The sequence below is a fragment of the Ips typographus genome, linkage group LG16, assembly GCF_016097725.1.
Source record: "Ips typographus isolate SLU linkage group LG16, UJ_Ityp_2.0, whole genome shotgun sequence".
In the NCBI taxonomy this organism is placed as follows: domain Eukaryota; kingdom Metazoa; phylum Arthropoda; class Insecta; order Coleoptera; family Curculionidae; genus Ips; species Ips typographus.
In genome coordinates, this window is record NC_138437.1 from 1,495,551 (window position 1) to 1,518,286 (window position 22,736).

Consider the following 22,736-nt stretch of genomic DNA (forward strand, 5'->3'; position numbering starts at 1 on the left):
AGCTTACAAGAAACCTTATTTATTTGGACATCCAATTTAATGCTTCAGCCCATGGACACTTCTAGGAATTTGACGCTACTGGGATTTTCTACATTATCACTTTTAAGTGAAAATACTATTTTCGTGGTTTTATCAACATTTGGCCGTAGTCTGTTGAAAGAAGATGTCATTGTCAGAAGATATTTCCAGCAGGAGATCGTACATGACGCCTTACTCAAGTCAAATAGTCCCGTCATACTCACAATGCTCAAAGCTGTCTACTATGCGTAGTAGCAGAAGAAGAAGACCGTTCGCCATAAAGAATTCTACTATTTGTTCATTGATACCCTTTACATCAATTTACACAAAGCTGGTTTAAAAAATATGGGCCGATAGTTAAAGATCTCTTGACCTTCTTGCTTTTTACACTTATTACAATCAACACTACACTAGTCAGAGGTAAGATGTTTACATTTTTCAGGGCCTTGATAAGACTTACATGTATCAACTGTATTCTTGTTTAACAGATTATTAATTTCATCTTATACCGTATTATAAGTTAACTCTTCGAATGAAAAGCTTTTTTCATTTCAGTACTTATACCAGCATCTGGAGCAACTCTATTAAAACCCTGCTGTTCGTTTTATGTATTATATTCCACATGGATTTTACTTAATTTTTTGATGTTGCAGTTATATTGTCACTTTCAGAGTTTTGTGTTGTCTGTTTACCTCATAAAGTAAGTGTAGATGGTCTTCTCATTCAATCTTCTCTTTTCACTTATTTCTCTCTTTTTTCGAAGTCAGAGATCAACTGTCTCTGACCTCAAAAGGTCAGAATCAAAGTATAGTAATATGTTGTCGAGGCATCTGTTAGTTTTCTTCTTTAGGTGCGGTTTTCGTTCTGCAGTTGGGCTATCATCAAAGCTATGCGTATTTTTGATACTGCAGATCTAAACAGTTGGAAGTTGTTGCAATTGTACCATTCTCATAACTTCTTCTTCTTCTTATTATGGATCTTTGGCCTATTATTTTTCCTGAAGCATGTTTTTAATGAAATATGAAAGTTATCCGGGCTTATAAGCCGTGGTCAAATGGAATTTCTTTCTGACGTTTCGTCCAAATCTGCGGCGGACATTTTCAAAGGCGATGACGTAATGGTCGACGTGTTCTTCCGTACTTGATTGATCTCGACGATGACTGGCTTGACTGCTGGAGATATTCTTTGGATGGTAATGCGGCCTCAGATAGATGAGTCAAGCAAGACTACTGCTTTTTACTCTCCCATCGTAGACCAAAAGGATAGGTCTGGAAATTCCCCTTTTGGGAAGTTCCCAGAGTTGCATCGGCATCCTCTGTCCTGGGAAAGGATGCCCCCGCTGACGGAGGGGCTCTTCTGGCGCTCTTTCTGGCGTCATCCATTTCTTCTTTCTTCGTCAGCTCGTCCATCTCTGGTGGTCCTGGCAAACTATAGGATGTCCAAACAGCCGGCTTTCGTCCGTTTCTACATCCTAAAGTTTTGGGGAGTTTGGGTTTGGTGAGTGGGGGATGGTTTTCCCCCTTTGGCTTGACTGCTGGAGCGTCGGTCGTATTTATACCGGTGGGGTTCGTTTCCACTCCGGATTTAACAAAGTGACCTTTTCCTTTTTGTTGATGATATTCTCGTGCTTAAAGATCTCAATGGCTCTTGTTAATCTACTTAATTAATCCAGAACCTCCACCTCTTCAAAACGAATATCGTGCCCTCTAGAAAGTGTGTTGCTAGAAATGTTCTGCCACCGCTGATTTCTCGGTCTGTCCCAGTCTCCAACTTCTCTTGTGCTCTGCTATTCTCGTATTGACACTACGTTTAGTCGTTCCAATATATACGGATCCGCAGCTGCATGGGATCCTATAAACTCCAGAAGCCGATAAAGGATCCCGTTTGTCGTTGGCCGATCTGAGACTTTGTTGGATAGTGGGGTTAGTTTAAAGACCGTCTTGACTTTGTGCTTCTCTAAAATCCTTGGTGACCTTGTGTATGTATGGTAAGCCAGTCCAATCAACTTTCTCTTCAACATCCCCCGTTTGTTGTCTACGTAGTTCTTGGGCGAGTGGCTCTGTTGAATTGTTGTCTACTGTATACGTTCCATCCGAAAACCCTTTCCAGGTGTTTAAGCTCCTTTTCTAACTCTGATGGTTTGCAAATCCTTCTTGCCCACTCCGATAGGGTTTTGATCACTCCTCTTTTCTGGCTAGGGTGATGATTAGATCCACTATTGAGGTAACGGTCCGTGTGTGGTTTCCGATACACCGTGTGGGCCAGTGTTCCATCACGTTTCCTTGTCACCATTACACCCAGGAAAGGTAGACGTCCTTCTTTTTTGGTCTCCATAGTAAATGGATGGATTTATGGAATTTAGATGTACCAAGAATTGCTGCAGTTCGTCTTCACCGTGGCTCCAAACTGCAAAGGTAACCAGAACTTTGGTTTCTTTTGAGCGGTGGCCAGAGCATTTAAAATAATTTACTATTGCCGGACTGAGAGGGTGCCCATTGCTACACCATCATTCTGTTCAAAGAATTCACCCTGCCATTGGAAACAAGAGATGGTTAGGCAGTGCCTGAACAATTTGGCGATGTCCAGTGGAATATCTGCTTCATAACCGTTTTGATGGGTACCATAGGAAAGTCCACGTCAGGAAGATATTCCGTTGGACCACGGCTTAAAAGCCCGGATAACACTTAAATTTACAATTGACCAGCAGTTTAAAAACCAAGCATTTTTAAGACATATCATAGTAGTACTTTGAATGCCAAGTTTGGATTCAATTGTTATAAAAACAAATCATTTAAAATTTTTTGTTCTAACCATACTCACATGAAATCTGAATCATAAAATCTGGAACACCCTCTAAAAACCAATTTTTATTAACACAAATGAATGCGTTTTCTATAAAAGAAAAACCAATTCATAAATTACCTAAAATTATAGCGTTTTTTTTCATCTGACAGCCGAATTTGGTGTAGTGGAGCAGTGGACCTCATTCAATGATCAAAATGTCTTCGTAGGGCAGACAGAACCGCAATAGTATTACGATAATGGACGTATACGGTGGGGAATAAAATATAAGTTGGCAAAAGAGATACTGTGAGAAACCGGCGGTAAAAGTAAAATCTAGAGTTCGTCTTATAGGAAATGGTAGTAACGCATATTGTCTTTGATGTGTTTTCCCACAACGCATATAGGATTCCCTTTACTCTCGCTATGCATAGCGGTGGTCCACTTTGCATTTTGGTTATTGCACCACTAAATGTCTCATTTAAAATTCAGGACTTGCATTAGCCGCAAAGTTGAATCATGCAGAAACATTTTTTTCATATTTCAACATTAAGATGTACTTACTTGGTGAGAAAGTTCCATTTGTAACGCTGGATGTTCCTCTTTTGCTTTCACCTTCTGTAATTGATTTTTGTTCAGATTTACCCACTTCATTCAAATTCGACTGCTGACTAGTATCTGTAAGAAATAATAATGTTCGTTAAACTACTTTTTAACAGAATTGGGCAAACCAACTTAAAAATTTTAAGTCTATTGTGGAAAAGAAGAATCTCGGTTGATTAAACTGAATTTTCATATTCTAAATTTTTAGCGGAGTTAATTCAAATTAGTAATTAGTGGGCATTTGAGTGGTTATAGAGTTTGTTTGGAGAAGTCGAAGTTGGAAAAACGCTGAAAAAAAGCGGCTTTTAATTACACTTTTCATTAAAATTTGCCTTTATGTCGGGGCCTACCGCGCTTTAATGATTGAGTTCGTAACGAAAAAAACATCATCATCATGCAATTAAATGAGAAGTGGTATTCAAAGAAATGTTCATTAATGAATCGGTCGACGAAAAGTTTCAAGTAAAGTTTTTAAAAAACATTCCTCAATGGTCAAGTCCTTTTTTTGATTCAAATAAGGAATATTCTATAATCAACAAGCTTTTCAATCCAAAACGTGTTCTAACTTCTAGATCCAATTAAAAAAAAAGTTGAAGAAATGAAACTTTTTCGACCGGCATTTCTTTCTAAGCTAGGCGATATTAAGTAAATGTTTTCGCTTTCGATGTTGCCTTCGGGAAAACTAAAATTCTTTTGGTTTCTGGATACCCATACACATTCCGTTATAGCGGTAGAATTATTAAAAACATTCTTTCGACAACTTTCGCCATTTCTTATTGCGCTTTTCGGTTTAAGTATTTGTTATATCTGCTGCAGTTTCAGAAAACATCGCTTTTCACAAAAATAACACGCATTTTTCCATTACTTTGCTGCACTACAAATTAATTTTATCCTATAAACAGTTAAATCTTATTAAGATTGTTATACAGGTTGTCTCAGTTTTAAACAGACTTAATTTTAATAACGTATAGTACGTCAAAGGTAATTTCTGTTTGCTAGACTATAACAGCTTTTTAAATTATTCTTTTTTATAGTTGATTCCTCAACTCTTAAATTCAAATTTAAATTCTTATTTTAAATATTGTTGACAGGGTTAGAACCGTTAAGCAACTGAAGTTTTTGCATTTTTGAAATTAAACTGGAACACCCTGTATATCTGCAACGCAGATTTTTTTCTGCTACGGGTCACTAAAGCAATCAAGTTAAAATCTCAAGACACTGTTGTCAAATTTTGTTTGGTATTTGCAAAATATTGAAACGGAAATAAATTTTGTCAAACACGTTTGTTTTCTTAATAAACTAGAACTTAACGATTACCGAAAAAGGCTTTTCTTACAAAATTTTATTGGTTATTAAAACTCTGTCTCTAAAAGAGCATTGTCAGTTTTTGAAATATCGAACCTATGTTCAAATTTTTTAATAGGAATTATATCTTTTTCACTTATTTTCATTCCCTTCGTGTTTTGTTAAATAAATACATTATCAGGCTTTATTATTATTAAATGCAATTCTGGATTTGAATGATACATTACTTATTTCGTTTTTTAATACATAATTGTAGGTTGGTACTTTTTATGACATATTTCAAAATTTGGTTTGAAATGTGTGAAATGATGTCAAACTGACAAATTATACCAATTTGGTCCAAAATGGGATTTCAATGTTGCCCACCTAACCAATTCTTTTGGTACGAGATAGGTTTGCAATGTTACCCAACTGACGAATTCTACCAATTTGGTTCCAAATGTAGTCGGAATGTGCCAACAAGAGAAATTCTACCATTTTGGTTTGAAATGTGTTCAGAATGTTGCCAAACTGACAAATTATATCAATTTGGTCCAGAAAGGGTTTGCAATGTTGACCAACTGACGAATTCTAACAATTTGGTTCCAAATGTGGTCGGAATGTGACAATCAGAGAAATTCTACCATTTTGGTTTGAAATGTGTTCAGAATGTTGCCACACTTACAAAAGGTACCAATTTAGTCCAAAATGTGATTGCAATATTACAAAATTGACAAAGTCTAACTATTTGGTTCGAAATGTGTTCGGAATGTTGCCAAACTGACAAATTATACCAATTTGGTCCAAAATGGGATTGCAATGTTGCCCAACTAACAAATTCTACCAATTTGGTACGAGATAGGTTTGCAATGTTACCCAACTGACGAATTCTACCAATTTGGTTCCAAATGTAGTCGGAATGTGCGAATCAGAGAAATTCTACCAGTTTGGTTCGAAATGTGTTCAGAATGCTGCCAAACTGACAAAGGGTACCAATTTGGTTCAAAATGTGTTTGCAATATTGCAAAACTGACAAATTCTACCAATTTGGTACAAAATGGGTTTGCAATGTTGCCCAACTGACAAATTCTACCAGTTTGGTTCCAAATGTAGTCGGAAAGTGTCACCCAGAGAAATTCTACCAATTTGGTTAGAAATGTGTTCAGAATGTTGCCAAACTGACAAAGGGTACCAATTTAGTTCAAAATGTGTTTGTAATATTGCCCAACTGACAATATCTACCAATTTGGTAAGAGATGGGTTTCCAATGTTGCTTAACTGACAAATTTTTCCAATTTAGTTTCAAATATATTCAGAATGGTGCTAAACTGACAAATTCTACCAGTTTGGTAAGAGATGGGTTTGCAATGTTGCTTAACTGACAAATTCTAACAATTTGGTTCCAAATGTAGTTGCAATGTGCCAACCAGAGAAATTCTACCAGTTTGATTCGAAATGTGTTCAGAACGTTGCCAAACTGACAAAGAGTATCAATTTGGTTCAAAATGTGTTTGTAATATTGCAAAACTGACAAATTCTACCAATTTAGTACAAAATGGGTTTGTAATTTTACCCAACTGACAATATCTACCAATTTGGTAAGAGATGGGTTTCCAATGTTGCTTAACTGACAAATTTTTTCCAATTTAGTTTCAAATGTATTCAGAATGGTGCTAAACTGACAAATTCTACCAGTTTAGTTTCAAATGTATTCAGAATGTTGCCCAACTGACAAATTCTACCAATTTGGTAAGAGATGGGTTTGCAATGTTGTCCAACTGACGAATTCTAACAATTTGGTTCCAAATGTAGTCGCAATGTGCCAACCAGAGAAATTCTTCCAATTTGGTTTGAAATGTGTTCAGAATGTTGCCAAACTGACAAATTATATCAATTTGGTCCAGAAAGGGTTTGCAATGTTGACCAACTGACGAATTCTAACAATTTGGTTCCAAATGTGGTCGGAATGTGACAATCAGAGAAATTCTACCATTTTGGTTTGAAATGTGTTCAGAATGTTGCCACACTTACAAAAGGTACCAATTTAGTCCAAAATGTGATTGCAATATTACAAAATTGACAAAGTCTAACTATTTGGTTCGAAATGTGTTCGGAATGTTGCCAAACTGACAAATTATACCAATTTGGTCCAAAATGGGATTGCAATGTTGCCCAACTAACAAATTCTACCAATTTGGTACGAGATAGGTTTGCAATGTTACCCAACTGACGAATTCTACCAATTTGGTTCCAAATGTAGTCGGAATGTGCGAATCAGAGAAATTCTACCAGTTTGGTTCGAAATGTGTTCAGAATGCTGCCAAACTGACAAAGGGTACCAATTTGGTTCAAAATGTGTTTGCAATATTGCAAAACTGACAAATTCTACCAATTTGGTACAAAATGGGTTTGCAATGTTGCCCAACTGACAAATTCTACCAGTTTGGTTCCAAATGTAGTCGGAAAGTGTCACCCAGAGAAATTCTACCAATTTGGTTAGAAATGTGTTCAGAATGTTGCCAAACTGACAAAGGGTACCAATTTAGTTCAAAATGTGTTTGTAATATTGCAAAACTGACAAATTCTACCAATTTGGCCCAAAATGGGTTTGTAATTTTGCCCAACTGACAATATCTACCAATTTGGTAAGAGATGGGTTTCCAATGTTGCTTAACTGACAAATTTTTCCAATTTAGTTTCAAATATATTCAGAATGGTGCTAAACTGACAAATTCTACCAGTTTGGTAAGAGATGGGTTTGCAATGTTGCTTAACTGACAAATTCTAACAATTTGGTTCCAAATGTAGTTGCAATGTGCCAACCAGAGAAATTCTACCAGTTTGATTCGAAATGTGTTCAGAACGTTGCCAAACTGACAAAGAGTATCAATTTGGTTCAAAATGTGTTTGTAATATTGCAAAACTGACAAATTCTACCAATTTAGTACAAAATGGGTTTGTAATTTTACCCAACTGACAATATCTACCAATTTGGTAAGAGATGGGTTTCCAATGTTGCTTAACTGACAAATTTTTTCCAATTTAGTTTCAAATGTATTCAGAATGGTGCTAAACTGACAAATTCTACCAGTTTAGTTTCAAATGTATTCAGAATGTTGCCCAACTGACAAATTCTACCAATTTGGTAAGAGATGGGTTTGCAATGTTGTCCAACTGACGAATTCTAACAATTTGGTTCCAAATGTAGTCGCAATGTGCCAACCAGAGAAATTCTTCCAATTTGGTTTGAAATGTGTTCAGAATGTTGCCAAACTGACAAAAGGTACCAATTTGGTTCAAAATGTGTTTACAATATTGCAAAACTGACAAATTTTAACTATTTGGTTCGAAATGTTGCCAAACTGACAAATTATACCATCAATTTGGTACGAGATGGGTTTGCAATGTTGCAAAACTGACAAATTCTGCCAATTTTGTTTAAAATGTGTTTCGAATGGTGCCACACTGACGAATTCTATCAATTTGGTGGGAAATTTGTTTTATTGCTCTAAAATATTTGAGGTAAATCTTCAGCCGATTCAAAAATCAAAAATAACCTTTCTGCGTAAGAGGCGTCGCTTTCAAAATACAGAGTAATAAAAAATGCAGCCTATTTAATTTCTGTTTGAAATTCTTTAAGGAAACACCCTTTAGGCACTAGAAGCAACCATTTGAACGGAAATGATCATTAATTTTGGCCTAAATACAGGGTCTCATGAAGTTGTTGAATTTCAAAGCTAGAATTGCAATAGAGCCAAGACTATGAAGTTTTTTCGGAATATCTTTTAAACCCTTTCAGATAACGAGATAAAAAATGTAGGATTGTTAAAACACTTAAAGGGCCACATATTGTCATTTATACTATTTTGCAGTAAATCTAGTAGTTCAAAGAAAAAAATTAAAATTTAGGAAGCCTGGAAAAAATGTTTTAGTGACGTTTCCTTTAGTTTCTAGAAAAATTGGCTGTTTGGAAACTCCGCAATAAATAGATATGCTTTTATTTTTCACAAAAGTTGTATAAACCATTTTCTGTTGCTTTTTAGTTCAACCCTTCATTGAAGAATATAAGTTAATAGATAGTTCAGACTCTGGACAAGACTTTCATAATTAATCAAATTTTGTAAGAAAGGCATTTTTTATGAAATAGAACCTAATTTGGCAGGCCAACAAGCACAATATACGCAGTGTCACAAGAGTGTCATGCAATATGATAACTTTTGATTAATTTAATCAAACTGGTCACTTTTACGGTTTAGTAGATCAACCTGTATGAGAAACTGACTATCTAAAATTGAAACACCCTGTATTTGTCGTAAATATGAAGTAAACATAATAACATCAGCCAAAGCTTTAAAATAAAGTTTTAAAGTTGGTAAACCTGTCTCTCTTGGAAAACAATAGCCGAAAAGGGCAAAACTTTCCGCATAAACCCTTCCTAAAATTCCTATAAACGTATCAATATGGGAAAGCCATAAACGATACTATAAACAAGAAAATTAAAAAGGTTTTTCCTTTGTAGACAGATTCTTACCAAGATACTGGCTTGATATATTTTATCTTTCATCTATTAGTTCCCTTTTCTCTGTCATTCTTTATACCTGTCTGTTTCACAAACATGTCGATATATACTGAATAATCTGACAACGTTTCAATCAAAAGCTCAATAAATGAGTAGTTATTTACAGCACGATACTTACTCTAAAAGCTCTTAGAAGTAAAATACAGCAAAGCACTACAAAATGCATGCATACTTAATTACCATAAAAAGCATACCTCATTAATTAAAAAATATTAGAATTTTACCTTTGTTGTCAAGATGTATGGTCAAAGAAGATGGATTCCCATAAACAGAATTGTTTAAGTCGCTCACTCCCCAATCTTTCATTCTACTAGGTGTTTCGGTAGTCGTGGGCTTTGGAGAAGTGCTGGGGGGTGTTGATACTGCGACAAAAACATGCTTCAGTCGTTCTTGACTGAACAATATTTTTAGAAATGGGTTCGTTAAAAATTTAATTTTTCCTTTACATCTGCACTTGATATTAACGATCCCAAATCTAATAATGCTTCAATAACTCTATAACTTAACTAAAATCGCTTATCAGGAGAGGTTGATCAGTTTCTTGCATACTGCCAAACAGACGGGTAAAAAGAAAACTTGATGAATTTTGTCATAACAGCCCTAATAAAGTCATTAAGCTAGAGGGCTAAATTTCTGCTTTCCATTCAAGTCAGAGTTATCAAAGCTTATCATCTAAGAGTGCTCGTGGGAATATAAGCTAAGTGTTACGTCCAATAATTCAAAAAAATACGGCGGTCTCTGCGGAAGCTTCAAAAATAAAATGTGTGGGTCGTTTTTGGTGCAAAAATCTGCTGGCAGTGTGCAAAAACTTATAAATTATCACTCTACGCTTGATAGATCAATATACAATCTCTCCTCACATGCTTTCACCATGCTTATACTGGTTTTTGGTTTGAGTTCAACATATTCAAATTGGTTATATTTGCGATAGAAGAGAAGTCCTGTAAGAAGAAAAAAACAATTGACTTGTATAAAATATGTTTTTCCTTTACTGTGTTAACTAGCTTTTAAAATAACCTTTAAATTTAAATCAACATAAAACTTGTATTATGTTGAAGAAGGTATGTACCAGTAGATAAATATGTCCTGCAATGTGGATGTCGTATAGAATTATAAAACTCGCGGCTTCCATCGCTTTGATAATTAATTTAATTTTGTTTTAAATTTTATAATCTGTAAATTGAAGCATTTTACAGTTTGGGGCTTGTAGGTTTGAATTATAACGCTAAATTATTATGCTTTGTAATTTTAAATTTAAGTATGCTCTAACGTTGGTTTTCAATCATCAAGATTATGTATCTTTCTTTAGAAAATTTTAGCAGCTATTTTGACACTTCAATAATAACAGTTATAACCATATGACACTTCAATAATAACAGTTATAACCATATATTTAAGCGGTACTCTATGGAGTTATTCTGAAAAATTTTGTAGAGAAGAGATAAACAAAGTACAAGTGTAACAGAATTAGAGAAAGAGAGTAATAATAGTATATAGAATGTTTGAAAAATCATGTTCAAAGCAGCTCTTAGTCTCGAGTAGTTATTTGGTAGTTTTACTTGAAATCTTTCTGCTACAAAAAACATGCTTATAATACCTTTTTTAAAAAATATGTTTTGTAATTTGTTGTTATTTATCTCCTTTTGACACTATAATTTAATTAACATTATGTTACTATTTTATTAATATTTGAGCAATTGAGGCGAGACTGTTTCTTCTTAACGATTCAAAAGATTTTAGAAACGTAATGAGAAATTTCCGCGTTGTTTGAGGATTTAAAGAACATCTGAGCCGACAAAATTAGAGCAGGTAATGATAGTTAGCAAATAGTCAGTATTAGCTTTCCAACAGCTTTAAAACCAGTGCCTTATCCAGTTAACTATTGAATTTTTGAGTGTATCTGACATTATTTAACTAATTTTGACTTGGGAAATAATTAGTGCATATAGTGGCACATCACTAGTAAGTACTGTGGTAACAACTGTCACACTTTTCCTTAACTTAGGTATACTAATGGCAGTCAGAAGTTCCAAATATGTTGAAACCACGATCCAATCTCCAATTTATTGGAGAACTTTATATTTTAGATTATACTCTACTAAATCCCATTTTCAAAATTTCTGGACAGGGCTTATAAAATTTACCTGTATTTAGTAAGTTTAGTATAAGGTCGTATTTAGCTTGCCCTATCTGTTGACAAGTAGGTTAAATCTTATTATACTAGCAATTAGTTTCAAGCTAATTTGAACTATAATAGTATCTGACTAACTTTTTTTCAACACAAATTCAAAAAAGTGCTCATCACCAATACTGATTTCAATCTTGGCTTGAGAATTAGATTTGTCCAATGCTATGTCTGGACAGTGTTGCTTTATGGCATGGAGGGGTGGACACTGAAGGTGAGCACTATGAACAAGCTGGAAGCATTCGAGATATGGGTCTATAGGCGTGTACCTACTGAGAGGTACAAATTCATGCAATTGATAATTGAGGGAAAGATTGAGGAAAAGAGAGGAATCGGAAAAAGAAGTCATGGCTCCGCAACGTTAGGCAGTGGACAGGACTGAGGATAATGCAAGAACTAATACATACAATACGTAATAGGGAAGAGTGGACAAATGTGATCGCAGACATCCATTAATGGACACGCAGCAGAAGAAGAAGAAGAAGAAATAATTTTCTAAACTAGACAAATACAAATTTAAGCGAATGTTTATTAAAAGAGTTACATGTCATTAATTCCTGGTGCTTATAGTAAATCTGATTAGACTGAACCGCTAATATGAAAACTTTCAAACATATTTTTAAATAATGATTATCAAGTCAATTGGAAAAAAAATATTGGATTGGGACATCCTGTATTATTTTATGACACAATAAAAAATTACGTTCTAACATATTTTTATTACTGACCACTTTGTACGTATTTTTATTATTGGCAATATTAGGATAATTGACCATCTCTAATATTCCAGAACATATCGAACTACAGGGGTTTCATAATCAAAATACCAACTAAAAGCAGTGCTTTTTATGCCAATCAAAAATGTTCAATTCTGTAACTCACAAACGAAAGTTAAAATGGAATATCAAAAATTGTTAAATGACAAAGCAATGTACGCTCAAATCACGTGAACAGGACAACCAAACTGCACATCCGTTTCAAACTCTCATATAAGCTGCGATCAAACTAATAGAACACTAATTTAGGTATATTTCGTTTAATAATGCATTTTTCGGGAAAAAGCAGTTTGCGCAATTGTCCCATAAAGTTGTTTGGCAATTCTGGAAAAATGAAAAATTAGACTGTTGTTTGTTTGTTTTGCAACCTGGTAATTAATATACCAGTGATTTTTATTAAAGCTACTAATCGCAAAATTTACCAATTAAAATACAAAACAATATAGTAGTTATTTGCAATAAAGAAGACAAGTAACATCCTAGTTTTCATTTAATTTTTCAGAAATTATTCGCAGAGTTTTTTATCAATATAAGTTTACTCTGTAATAAATAAGTAATATGTCTATTAATTACTTCTGTTTTGTTTCTTTATACTGTTTCAATGACACTTGATAGATTAGAATAGAATGAAAACACACTAATTTTGCACTAAACTTGCCAAATAAAGTAATTAAGTCAGTGTGAAAATTTTTCAACGTACTCTTTGTTGTTAAAGTCACTTAAAACAGAGACACCCTGTATAGAAATCTTGTACTACACGAGTAATTGACCAGCAACTAGAATTTAATCAATTTTAAGTAAAGATCCAAAACAATAACATTTGTTTCTAATTTAGCACTTTAGATTTTTATCTGTTATTTTGACATTAATGTTTTTAAACCTAACAAAACATTAAAAATTTGATAAATTTTACGAGAGTTTTTGGTTAAACCGTTCTTTTTCTTGAGAAAACCACCTGGTTATCCATAGGATAGAAAAAAATTAATGCTATCAAGTTAGGAAATTTAATAAATAATTGAAAGGGCATCTTTCTCTTTTTTTTTATTAAGGTCTTGGGCTATAAACTCTTCGTTATTTAAATCTAGATTTGAATTTTTCCAGGCAAGTAATTGAAATTAAAACCACTGGTTAGGTTGGTGGTCAACAAGTTGAATTTTATAAGAAAACTTTTAAAAATAAATCTAAGATAATTTGGCAAGGACCTAAAAAGATGATAGAAGTGATCTTAGGTAATACAGCATGAACACACAACAGTCCTTTTCCATTCAACCTTAAGAATAAGTTTAAAGGAAAAGCCTCTGAGATAAGAGGAAACTCTATGATCCTAACAAAGACCTAAGTAAACAAATTCATTTAAAGTAATAACTTTTATGAAAAATAGTTAAAGAAATCATGAATGACGATAAGAAACCTAACCAGCTTAATAATATGTGCTACCCAGAACTAATTTTGATTTCTTATAAATTCAAAAACGGGGGCGATACACAGTGGGCTATTCTGACAATTTAACTGGACATAATGTTGGATTATTTTTTCTGGAGTTGAAATTGGTCAGTAATATTAATTATAATTATTCTTCAAGTTTTGCCAGTTTCAACAGTCTGATTATAAGGGTCATTTATACTTAAGGTTTATTTAACTTTGTGGTACAAAAAATACAAAAGTTTGCAGTAACAAGCTTTAGGCCGTTATAAAAGTTTTTCAAGTTTCTATACTGTTTTGGAAGCTTCTGAAATCTTTTTGGACTACTTCAGAAGCATTTAGAAGGTTTTAGGACAGTTTAAAGAGCATATTGAAGGTTCTGGACTGCTTTAAAAGCATTTGAAAATCTTAGACGGCCCTAGAAATTGTTGGAAGCTTTTAAGTTGCTCTAAATAATACGGAAGCTTTTAGACTCATTTTTGAGAGCTTCTAGACTAGCTGAAAAGTATTTGGAAGCTTTCAGACTGTTAAAAAGGCTTTTGAAAGTTTCTATGCTCCTTCAGCAGCATTTAAAAATTTTGACTACTTTAGAAGCATTTTGAACTTGGTGTCGCGCTTCTTTGACCGTTAATAGCAACGGACAGTTTTCCTCAATGATATTTACGTCAAACTGTCATATTTTCATCTAAAAAATGCCACAGTACGCTTGATCTTGTGCTTACTGGTAATTGGTAGTGTTTTGGTAAGGATAGGAAATTTAATGAGGATTTCAAAAATGTGTTTAAAACTTCAAGTGAGTTATACAGGCGATTTTGTCTCTGACTGTTGTTTCTGACAGTTCAAACTTTGACACCGCTTTTCTTCCTGACTGTACCAAATTTTGTAGTGTTTTTTCATGTTATTGGATAGAAAATTTAATCAGAATTCCAAAAATGTGCTTTAAATAGTAATTTTCTCACTTCAAGTGCGTTACACAGGCGATGTTGTCATTGACTGTCCTTTCAAACTGTGTTTCTGGCAGTTCAAACTTTGACACCGCTTTTCTTCCAGACTGTACCAAATTTTGTAGTGTTTTTTCAGGTTATTGGATAGGAAATTTAATGAGGATTCCAAAAATTGGCTTAAAACAGTGATTTTTTCACTTTAAGTAGGTTTTACAGGCGACTTTGTCCCTGACTGTCCTTTCAAACTGTCTTTCTGACAGGTCAGACTTTGACACCGCTTTTCTTCCTGACTGTACCAAATTTGGTAGTGTTTTTCAGGTTATTGGATAGGACATTTAATGAGGATTTCAAAAATGTAATTAAAACAGTAATTTTCTCACTCCAAGTGAGTTATACAGGCGATTTTGTCCCTGACTGTTCTTTTAAACTGAGTTTCTGGCAATTAAATTTTGACACCGCTTTTCTCACTGACTAACAAACTTTGTAGCGTTTTTTCAGGTTGTTGGATAGAAAATTTAATGAGGATTCCAAAAATGTGCTTAAAGTAGTTATTTTTTCACTCCAAATAGGTTTTACAGGCGACTTTCTGACTTTCCTTTCAAAATGTGTTTCTGACAGTTCAAACTTTGACAGCGCTTTTTTTCCCGATTCTACCAATTTTGGTAGTGTTTTTTCATGTTATTGGATAGGAAATTTAATAACAATTCCAAAAATCTACTTTAAACCGTCATTTTCTGACTTCAAGTGAGTTACACAGGCGATGTTGTCATTGACTGCCCTTTCAAACTGTGTTTCTGGCAGTTCAAACTTTGATAGTGCTTTTCTTCCTGACTGTACCAAATTTTGTAGTGTTTTTTCAGGTTATTGGATAGGAAATTTAATGAGGATTCCAAAAATGTGCTTAAAACAGTCATTTTTTTCCCTCTAAGTAGGTTTTACAGGCGACTTTATCCTTGACTGTCCTTTCAAACTGTGTTTCTGACAGTTCAAACTTTGACACCGCTTTTCTTTCTGATTCTACCAAATTTGGTAGTGTTTTTTCAGGTTATTAGATAAGAAATTTAATGAGGATTCCAAAAATGTGCTTAAAACAGTAATTTTTTCCCTCTAAGTAGGTTTTACAGGCGACTTTATCCTTGACTGTCCTTTCAAACTGTGTTTCTGACAGTTCAAACTTTGACACCGCTTTTCTTTCTGATTCTACCAAATTTGGTAGTGTTTTTTCAGGTTATTAGATAAGAAATTTAATGAGGATTCCAAAAATGTGCTTAAAACAGTAATTTTTCCACTCTAAGTAAGTTTTACAAGTGACTTTGTCCCTGACTGTCCTTTCAAACTATGTTTCTGACAGTTCAAACTTTGACACCGCTTTTCTTCCTGGCTGTATAAAATTTTGTAGTATTTTTTTAGGTTATTGGACAGGAAATTTATTGAGGGATTCAGAAAAGTACTTAAAACTGTCATTTTTCACTCAAAGTGGGTTTGACGAGCAATTTTGTCTCTGAGTGTCAAACTGTGCTCAAACGTTGCAAAAATAAAAGTTCAGAAAATATTTTTTGCAGTATTTGACTTTTTACAAAACGTGTTTCTGAGATTTATGACAGCTATTTTGACAGTGCTCATGTGACTGTCTAGCTAAATTATTCTGCAAAAACCACACATTTAGTAGAATCACTTTGTCAGAAAAGTTTTACTTCATTTATTTTATTATTGATAAACCAAAATCTCTAAAAGAATAAATAACAAGCTTTTTATTTAGTGACAGCCATGAGGATATCTTTCAAGCAAATTTCAATTAAACCCATAAGTTTACTGGTCAAATTGGAATTTACTGGTAAAATTGGTACATTTTCCTATCACACTGACAAATACAAAAATAAATGCTTTGTTATTGTTTTAAAGTTTAAACGAATATACAGTTTTATGTATATCCTGAACGTTTTGGACAGTTTATTTACAGTGTTACTCAGAACACCCGGTACATTATAGAATGTAGTGCACTAAATATTGTTGTTGTTTGTTTGATAAAATAATCTATTTTAATTAAGTCATCAACTAGATTTAATTAAATAATTCAATTATTCAACGTTCAAAACCTTGTAAATAAACTACGTTAAGTAATCGTGTTTTAATTGCTGAATATTAAAATTGTTATTTGCTCATTTTCTGCCTTCGAACAGATTCTATAGGACATTGTATTAATGTGACACTTAATCGTACGTACAGTTGTAAATGTAAGAAACAAAGCAAAGACAATAAAATTCAAGTTTCCGGGTAAAACGTTTAAAAAAGTTAAGAGATTCTATGAATAAATTTTATAGAGAAAAAAATATCGAATTGTAACATTACAAGGAGGCAGTTAAAATCCCGAACACGCGTTGATCTAGAGGAGGGAAGTTCTAAAAATGTAATTTACAAGATTCCCCGGGAACTGAAAAAGTTTATATTGCTTTCACTTCTCACAGCCTTGTGACATTACACCGCAAACGTTATATTAAAAACACACCGGATATATACGTCCCGTTCCGCAACGAAAATGAAGATATTCTCCCGTTATTACTTAATAGTATACACAGGTTAACAGAAATTTTTATTATGGTAATGTCAACTAAACTATACTGGAATGCGAAATTTCTGCTAATCCTTGAGCGATTTCTGTTGCAAGGAATCAGTCGACCTCTTTGTTTCATTTTAAATATTATAAAATCCACCTGAGTGTATCCTCGAGAAAATAATAAAGCACTCACTTAAATTAAAATCTTGAAGAATTAAAAGGCCAAAGATATCTATAGCGTTATGAAACTAGACGGTTGCAGCAAAAGTTTTTACATTTTCTTCTTTAGCCGAAAACAAATAAAACGACGTTGATATAAATTGCAACGGAAAAGTGCAGAATTTGCAGAAATTAATATTGTGCTTTTCTAAGATCCTCGAACAGTTATTTTAATAATTTTTTTGGTATTGAATTAGCGAGAACATTTATACCACATGCCAGCAATAGTCTGTACAGTTTCGGTGTCAAATTTACTTTTGAAATTGCCATTAACGAACACTTGTTGCTGACCGATGATTATTTTAAACGCCCTAAAACCAGGATCATCAAACAAGCAATAAACCACCAATGCCTATTCAGCTCTCCATTTAGTGACGTTATTTGTTCGAAATCGCCCTGTTGCGGCTTAAAATATTAAACTATACAACCGTATTTTTTAATAATAAACGGCGCCAAATGGGTTTACTTTGTAAATGCCCGGATTTGTGGGGTTTCAGCATTTGATGTTTAGTGAGCTTTATGGAATTTTGTAAGTGCAGCTTTAGGTACATTTGCGGTTGATTGCTATTTTATAGTTGATCCCTCCAACGTCGAGCCACCGATACAATGAAACGGGAGAGTGGAAGCGTCAATCAGACCGCATGTCTTCGGTGGCGATATAAAGGATCGCCGACAAATTTGGAGACGTTCGAGAGAGTCATTCAACACCCCACCTAATCGAGTTTTACCATTCAATCAGTGTCACAGTTCAAATCCTGCAATTCCTCAACGATAAAATAAAAATGAATATGCGGTCATGTTCCTTTTAAGTATTTTTGTCTGACTTTCTGAAAACCTTAGAAATTCCTTTGTCAATTTAGTACTCAAATAAATACAAGAGACAAAAAGTTTCTAAATTGAATACGCTATTTAAATTCTGTGAAATATCACAAAAATGTTAGAAGGGGTACAAAACACGACAAGGAGTCTACATCAAGTGTTAGTTAATTTCCAAACTTAAACTAAACATCTCAAAAACTGCAAAAGCTGTATAAATATCTCAAGAATAAGTGTAACTTGGAGATTTTTTTAGGGTAGTAAAAAAATTCCAATTTAGTATGTTACAGATACGTTCTATATGTTTGTTGAGACTAGTTACTCATTTCTTCATTTTCTTTGTTGTTAATGTTATTTTCAACCAATATTAAATAATATTTTCATGAAACATTTTGAAGAAAAAAATGTTAATAATTATAATTATAAACCAACAATTTGGTGAAGATATATTGGTGACGTTCTCATTATATCATTCGGTAATGATCATCTCAACCAATTTTTAATTCACATAAACTCAATATGACCCACAATCAAATTTAGAACAGAAACTGAACAAAATAACGAACTTCCATTCTTAACCATTCTAATCAAAAAATACATAAACAAATTTGAAACAAAAGTTACAAATTCAATCATCCAATAATGGTAAAAAAAGCGTTGTAAAAAGTTTATTTGGTAGAGCCAAAATTATTTGAAATAATGAACAATTTGATAAATTCTTGTAATTTTGTTTTTATTATAAAACCCACGTTTCACTACAACAATAGATAACCTTTCCTATTGGAATGACAAAAGTCAAAATTAATGTAAATTTTTAATTGACAAAAAACCCTTCTCGGAGTTCAAAATTGAATATTATCAGGTTTAATATTTATTAAGTTGTTGTTTTCTGTGTTCTACCGTTGTGTTCGTTTGTTCTCTTCCGTTGTGTTCTTTTTTAGATTCTCTGAAGATGCTGGTAGATTTTCCACCGAAATTATTATTTTTAGTACGAAAGGAAGGAAATGACAAACAGTCTTCTCCACAATACTTTATTATGACCTTAGATGGTAAGGTCTGCTCAACAAGTTTCGGTCACATAAATGACCATCTTCAGGAGCTACAAGAATAACCTTAAATCGATCGATCAATGTGACTACTGTCTTTTTACAAGGGGAGAGACAGAGAGACCCATGTTATAACGAATTAGTGACTATAACATAGTTAAGTAGGTGAACAATGCTCATTATGGAGAAAAAACTAACTATAGCACATTAAATTAAAATTAAACAAAAAACTTAAACTAGACCCATTTAGGGCTGGGTGAGACCCTAGGGGGAAAAAAAAAGATCTTAAAACTCGTGCACCATCCACTGAAGAGGCGATCAAACCTTATTATTTTTAGGTATCAAGACCGAGCCTAAGTCAGTGGTCTTGTGTTAATTTTCAACTTAGTTGAAAATAGTGCAAAATACCATTTTCCCAACAAACATTTTTTGCGTGATGAGACAGTGAACCCAACTAACAAATTGTCTGTTAAAATGTAGAAATGATGTTTTGAAACCAGCTGTTTATCATTCAGCATCTCTGGTAAGTGCTATTGATAATTAAAATAAAAAGTAGTACAATACTGAACTTAATCAATTTGAAAGATTATTGGGCAGAATAATCTAGAAGCAAAATAACTGTGTATGTGAATTCAATATATTGCTGGATTATTATACTTATTTTATCTTGCACGGTCCTGGTGAATGAATAAGTTGATATCCAGCCGACACCAAACTGTTGTATCACTAAAGTTATAATTAAATATTAAATATTATTTCTCCATTGTAAAAATTCATATCGGTTTACAAATTAATCATAATACAAATTTAAGTATTAAACATGAATTTACAATTTGGCAAATAAATGTTACATAACCGTACATTTTCCTAATCAATTGACTCGAAATAATCGCTTTGAATAATCGAATGATTATTGGATTGATCGATTATAAATAAATTAGGGTACAAAGTGCCGGGTGGTATTATCAATACTTATTCATAATCGAAATAATAATTGTTTTAAACTTTGAATATTTAAAGAAACAAACAACAAACAACCTAAAATTGAGTTATAGATAACATATTATAGAAGATCTTGATTACAAAATTGTTTTATTAGAAACTTAATTACATGAATATTATATTTAAATTAGGCACTTAAATTTGTATTCAAAAAGATGATAAATGATCTAAATTTTTGGCTAATAAAATTCGAATAACAAATACTCATCGAATGATAATATTCAATCTTCGATCATCTTCTGAGCTCAGCACAATAATCGCCTCCTTCTACTCCTAGTAACAAAATATACTATTTTTCAAACTTTATTATAGACATAGAAAGACAGTCGACGGAAAAATTTTGTAACCAACTCTTATATTAACTGGAGATTAATAATCTCAATTTTATTAACGTTAAACCGTTTCGATTATTAATCGCTTTCATTAATACACTCGTTGGTTAAATAACTCTTATATAGCTTCACAAGTTAAACTTTGGTAATCGTCTGTTTTGAACATACTTAAATACCTATGTCACAATGGTGGTGACTGTGAAGTATGACTCTATAAACCTATAAAACTACAGTAGCTAATAGTTAATACAGTTGTAAATCATATTAAATGCTTGTTTATAGGTCCATGAGTAGAAATTGGACAATAGTGACATATATCTGTTTATTTTGAGCATATTTCAATGTGTCAAACTCTCAAAATATTTTCCATGAAGCTATAAAATGACAAAAACTTTCTTAAAACTAGTACACTTTGTAAAAATTGTCCATAAGCAGGATTTTTGACAAATGTGACGTGAATCTGAAAATACTAGGGTGCTAGTTTCATATGTCAAAATGCTGCAAACTGTCAAATATCAGTCTATGAAGCTATAGTAAAAAATGCTGAAAAGCAAGACAGTTCTAAATCATTTTAAATAAATTTTATAGGTTTACGAGTTGAATTTTGCTCTTTTCTCTCTGTTTTGAGATCATTGAGCAAATCCATAGTAAGTAGACCAAATAACTAACTAACCACTCAAAAAATCTAAAAAAAAATCTGAGGAAATTTAGTGAAATCTTTTGTAAAACGTTTTTGGGGAAATTATATCACTTGAAGGTTGGCAATACTGGTCTGAAGTTTGAACATTAATTATCAACAAATAATTGGTCATTCTGCCATAATCGAAATATTTCGATTATATCATTCTTAATCGCCCATCACTAGAAAGAACAGGAAAAATAAATAAACATTTTGACACCCTGCACCTCCGAAACGATTCACCCCTTAATTTTTATACAATTACGATTCAATTATTAAACCAGATCAATTCTTTTATTTACAAAAATACTTAATATTTTTCCGTTTTCGGTTTATTTGTACATTTCATGGCATGTTTGCATTAAAAAACAAGTTATATTGATTTTTCAAAAGGATTTGCCATACAAAAATCAAATGGAGGTAATGAACTTGCATTTCTAAGACGTATTCTGTAACACCTTGTATTATATTGTATGTGACCCTACTTGGTTTAATAAGTATGTGACATTATTTACAAAAAAAGTTTTATATGTCACTCTTTTATAGATCATATTGTAGACACAATAATAATTTTAAACTATGCAGCCTCTTCAGCATTTTTGTAAGTTTTTGAAGGTAAGTCTTTGCTTTATTGTACTAATACATTCAGGGTAAGTTTGGAAAAAAACAGAAATTATGAAAGGCGTTTGAAAATGCCTTATTTTGGTACTCATTCAAATGTGTGTTTGCCCAAAATGGAGCATTTGGTAACTGGTTACATAAATATTTCTTCTTTACAAGTAAGAAAACCAAATTTCAGAGTATTTCTTATTTAATCGGTGATGTATATACAGGGTGTCCCATAAGCAATGGTACATAATTTAATGGCGGCTTTCTGGGATCAAGATAAGTTACCTCAGATGAATTGTCAACGAAAACAGAATTTTTTTTTTGTAAAATTAAATTCATGAATGAAAAAACAAATTTGATTTTCTCTCTGTTTTAAGCCAGCGCGTAGAGGTCGCCACCTGTAGGAAATAATTTGCTTTAAAATTGACATAACTTTTTTCTGGTATAGCCAAGTGACAACTAAAACCCGAATATCTGTTTCCCAATATCCTCTATCCAAAACAGGTGTACCTAGTTAGTATCCCTAAAATCATCATTCTCGAGATATTTGCAATTAAATTATTGGGCACAATTTTGGTTAAAATAACTGCCTATTATTGTTCCAAACTGACTCAAGAGCATTTTCAGTTTGATTTCATAATTTGCTTCGGTTGTCTAACATTTTTTCATACACAAAAGGCTTCAAGTATACCCATACACAAAAATCTGGATGATTAAAATTCGAACTTTGCGCTGGTGATGATGATGAATGAGCCAAGTTTCTATCCTTCAAAAAGTTTGCAAATTGCACTCTTGTCTAGCACCGAATCCTTTAATTGTAAAAATCCCGAAAATCGTTGATCTTAGGAATACCAACTAGATAGTAATCCATTTTTGTTTAGAAAATA

The 22,736-nt window shown here is 33.0% G+C and overlaps 1 protein-coding gene across 1 annotated transcript in view; it reads right to left on the reverse strand.

The window, feature by feature from the left end:
• Positions 1-22,736, reverse strand: part of LOC145738595 (neurotrimin-like) — a 214,040-nt gene that overhangs the window by 3,433 nt on the left and 187,871 nt on the right. Inside the window, exons 8-9 of the mRNA XM_081993459.1 lie at positions 9,490-9,627; positions 3,364-3,477 (exon numbers count right to left, since the gene is read on the reverse strand). Of these exons, the coding sequence (XP_081849585.1) occupies positions 3,364-3,477; positions 9,490-9,627 (252 nt within the window). The remainder of the gene's footprint in view (positions 1-3,363; positions 3,478-9,489; positions 9,628-22,736) is intronic.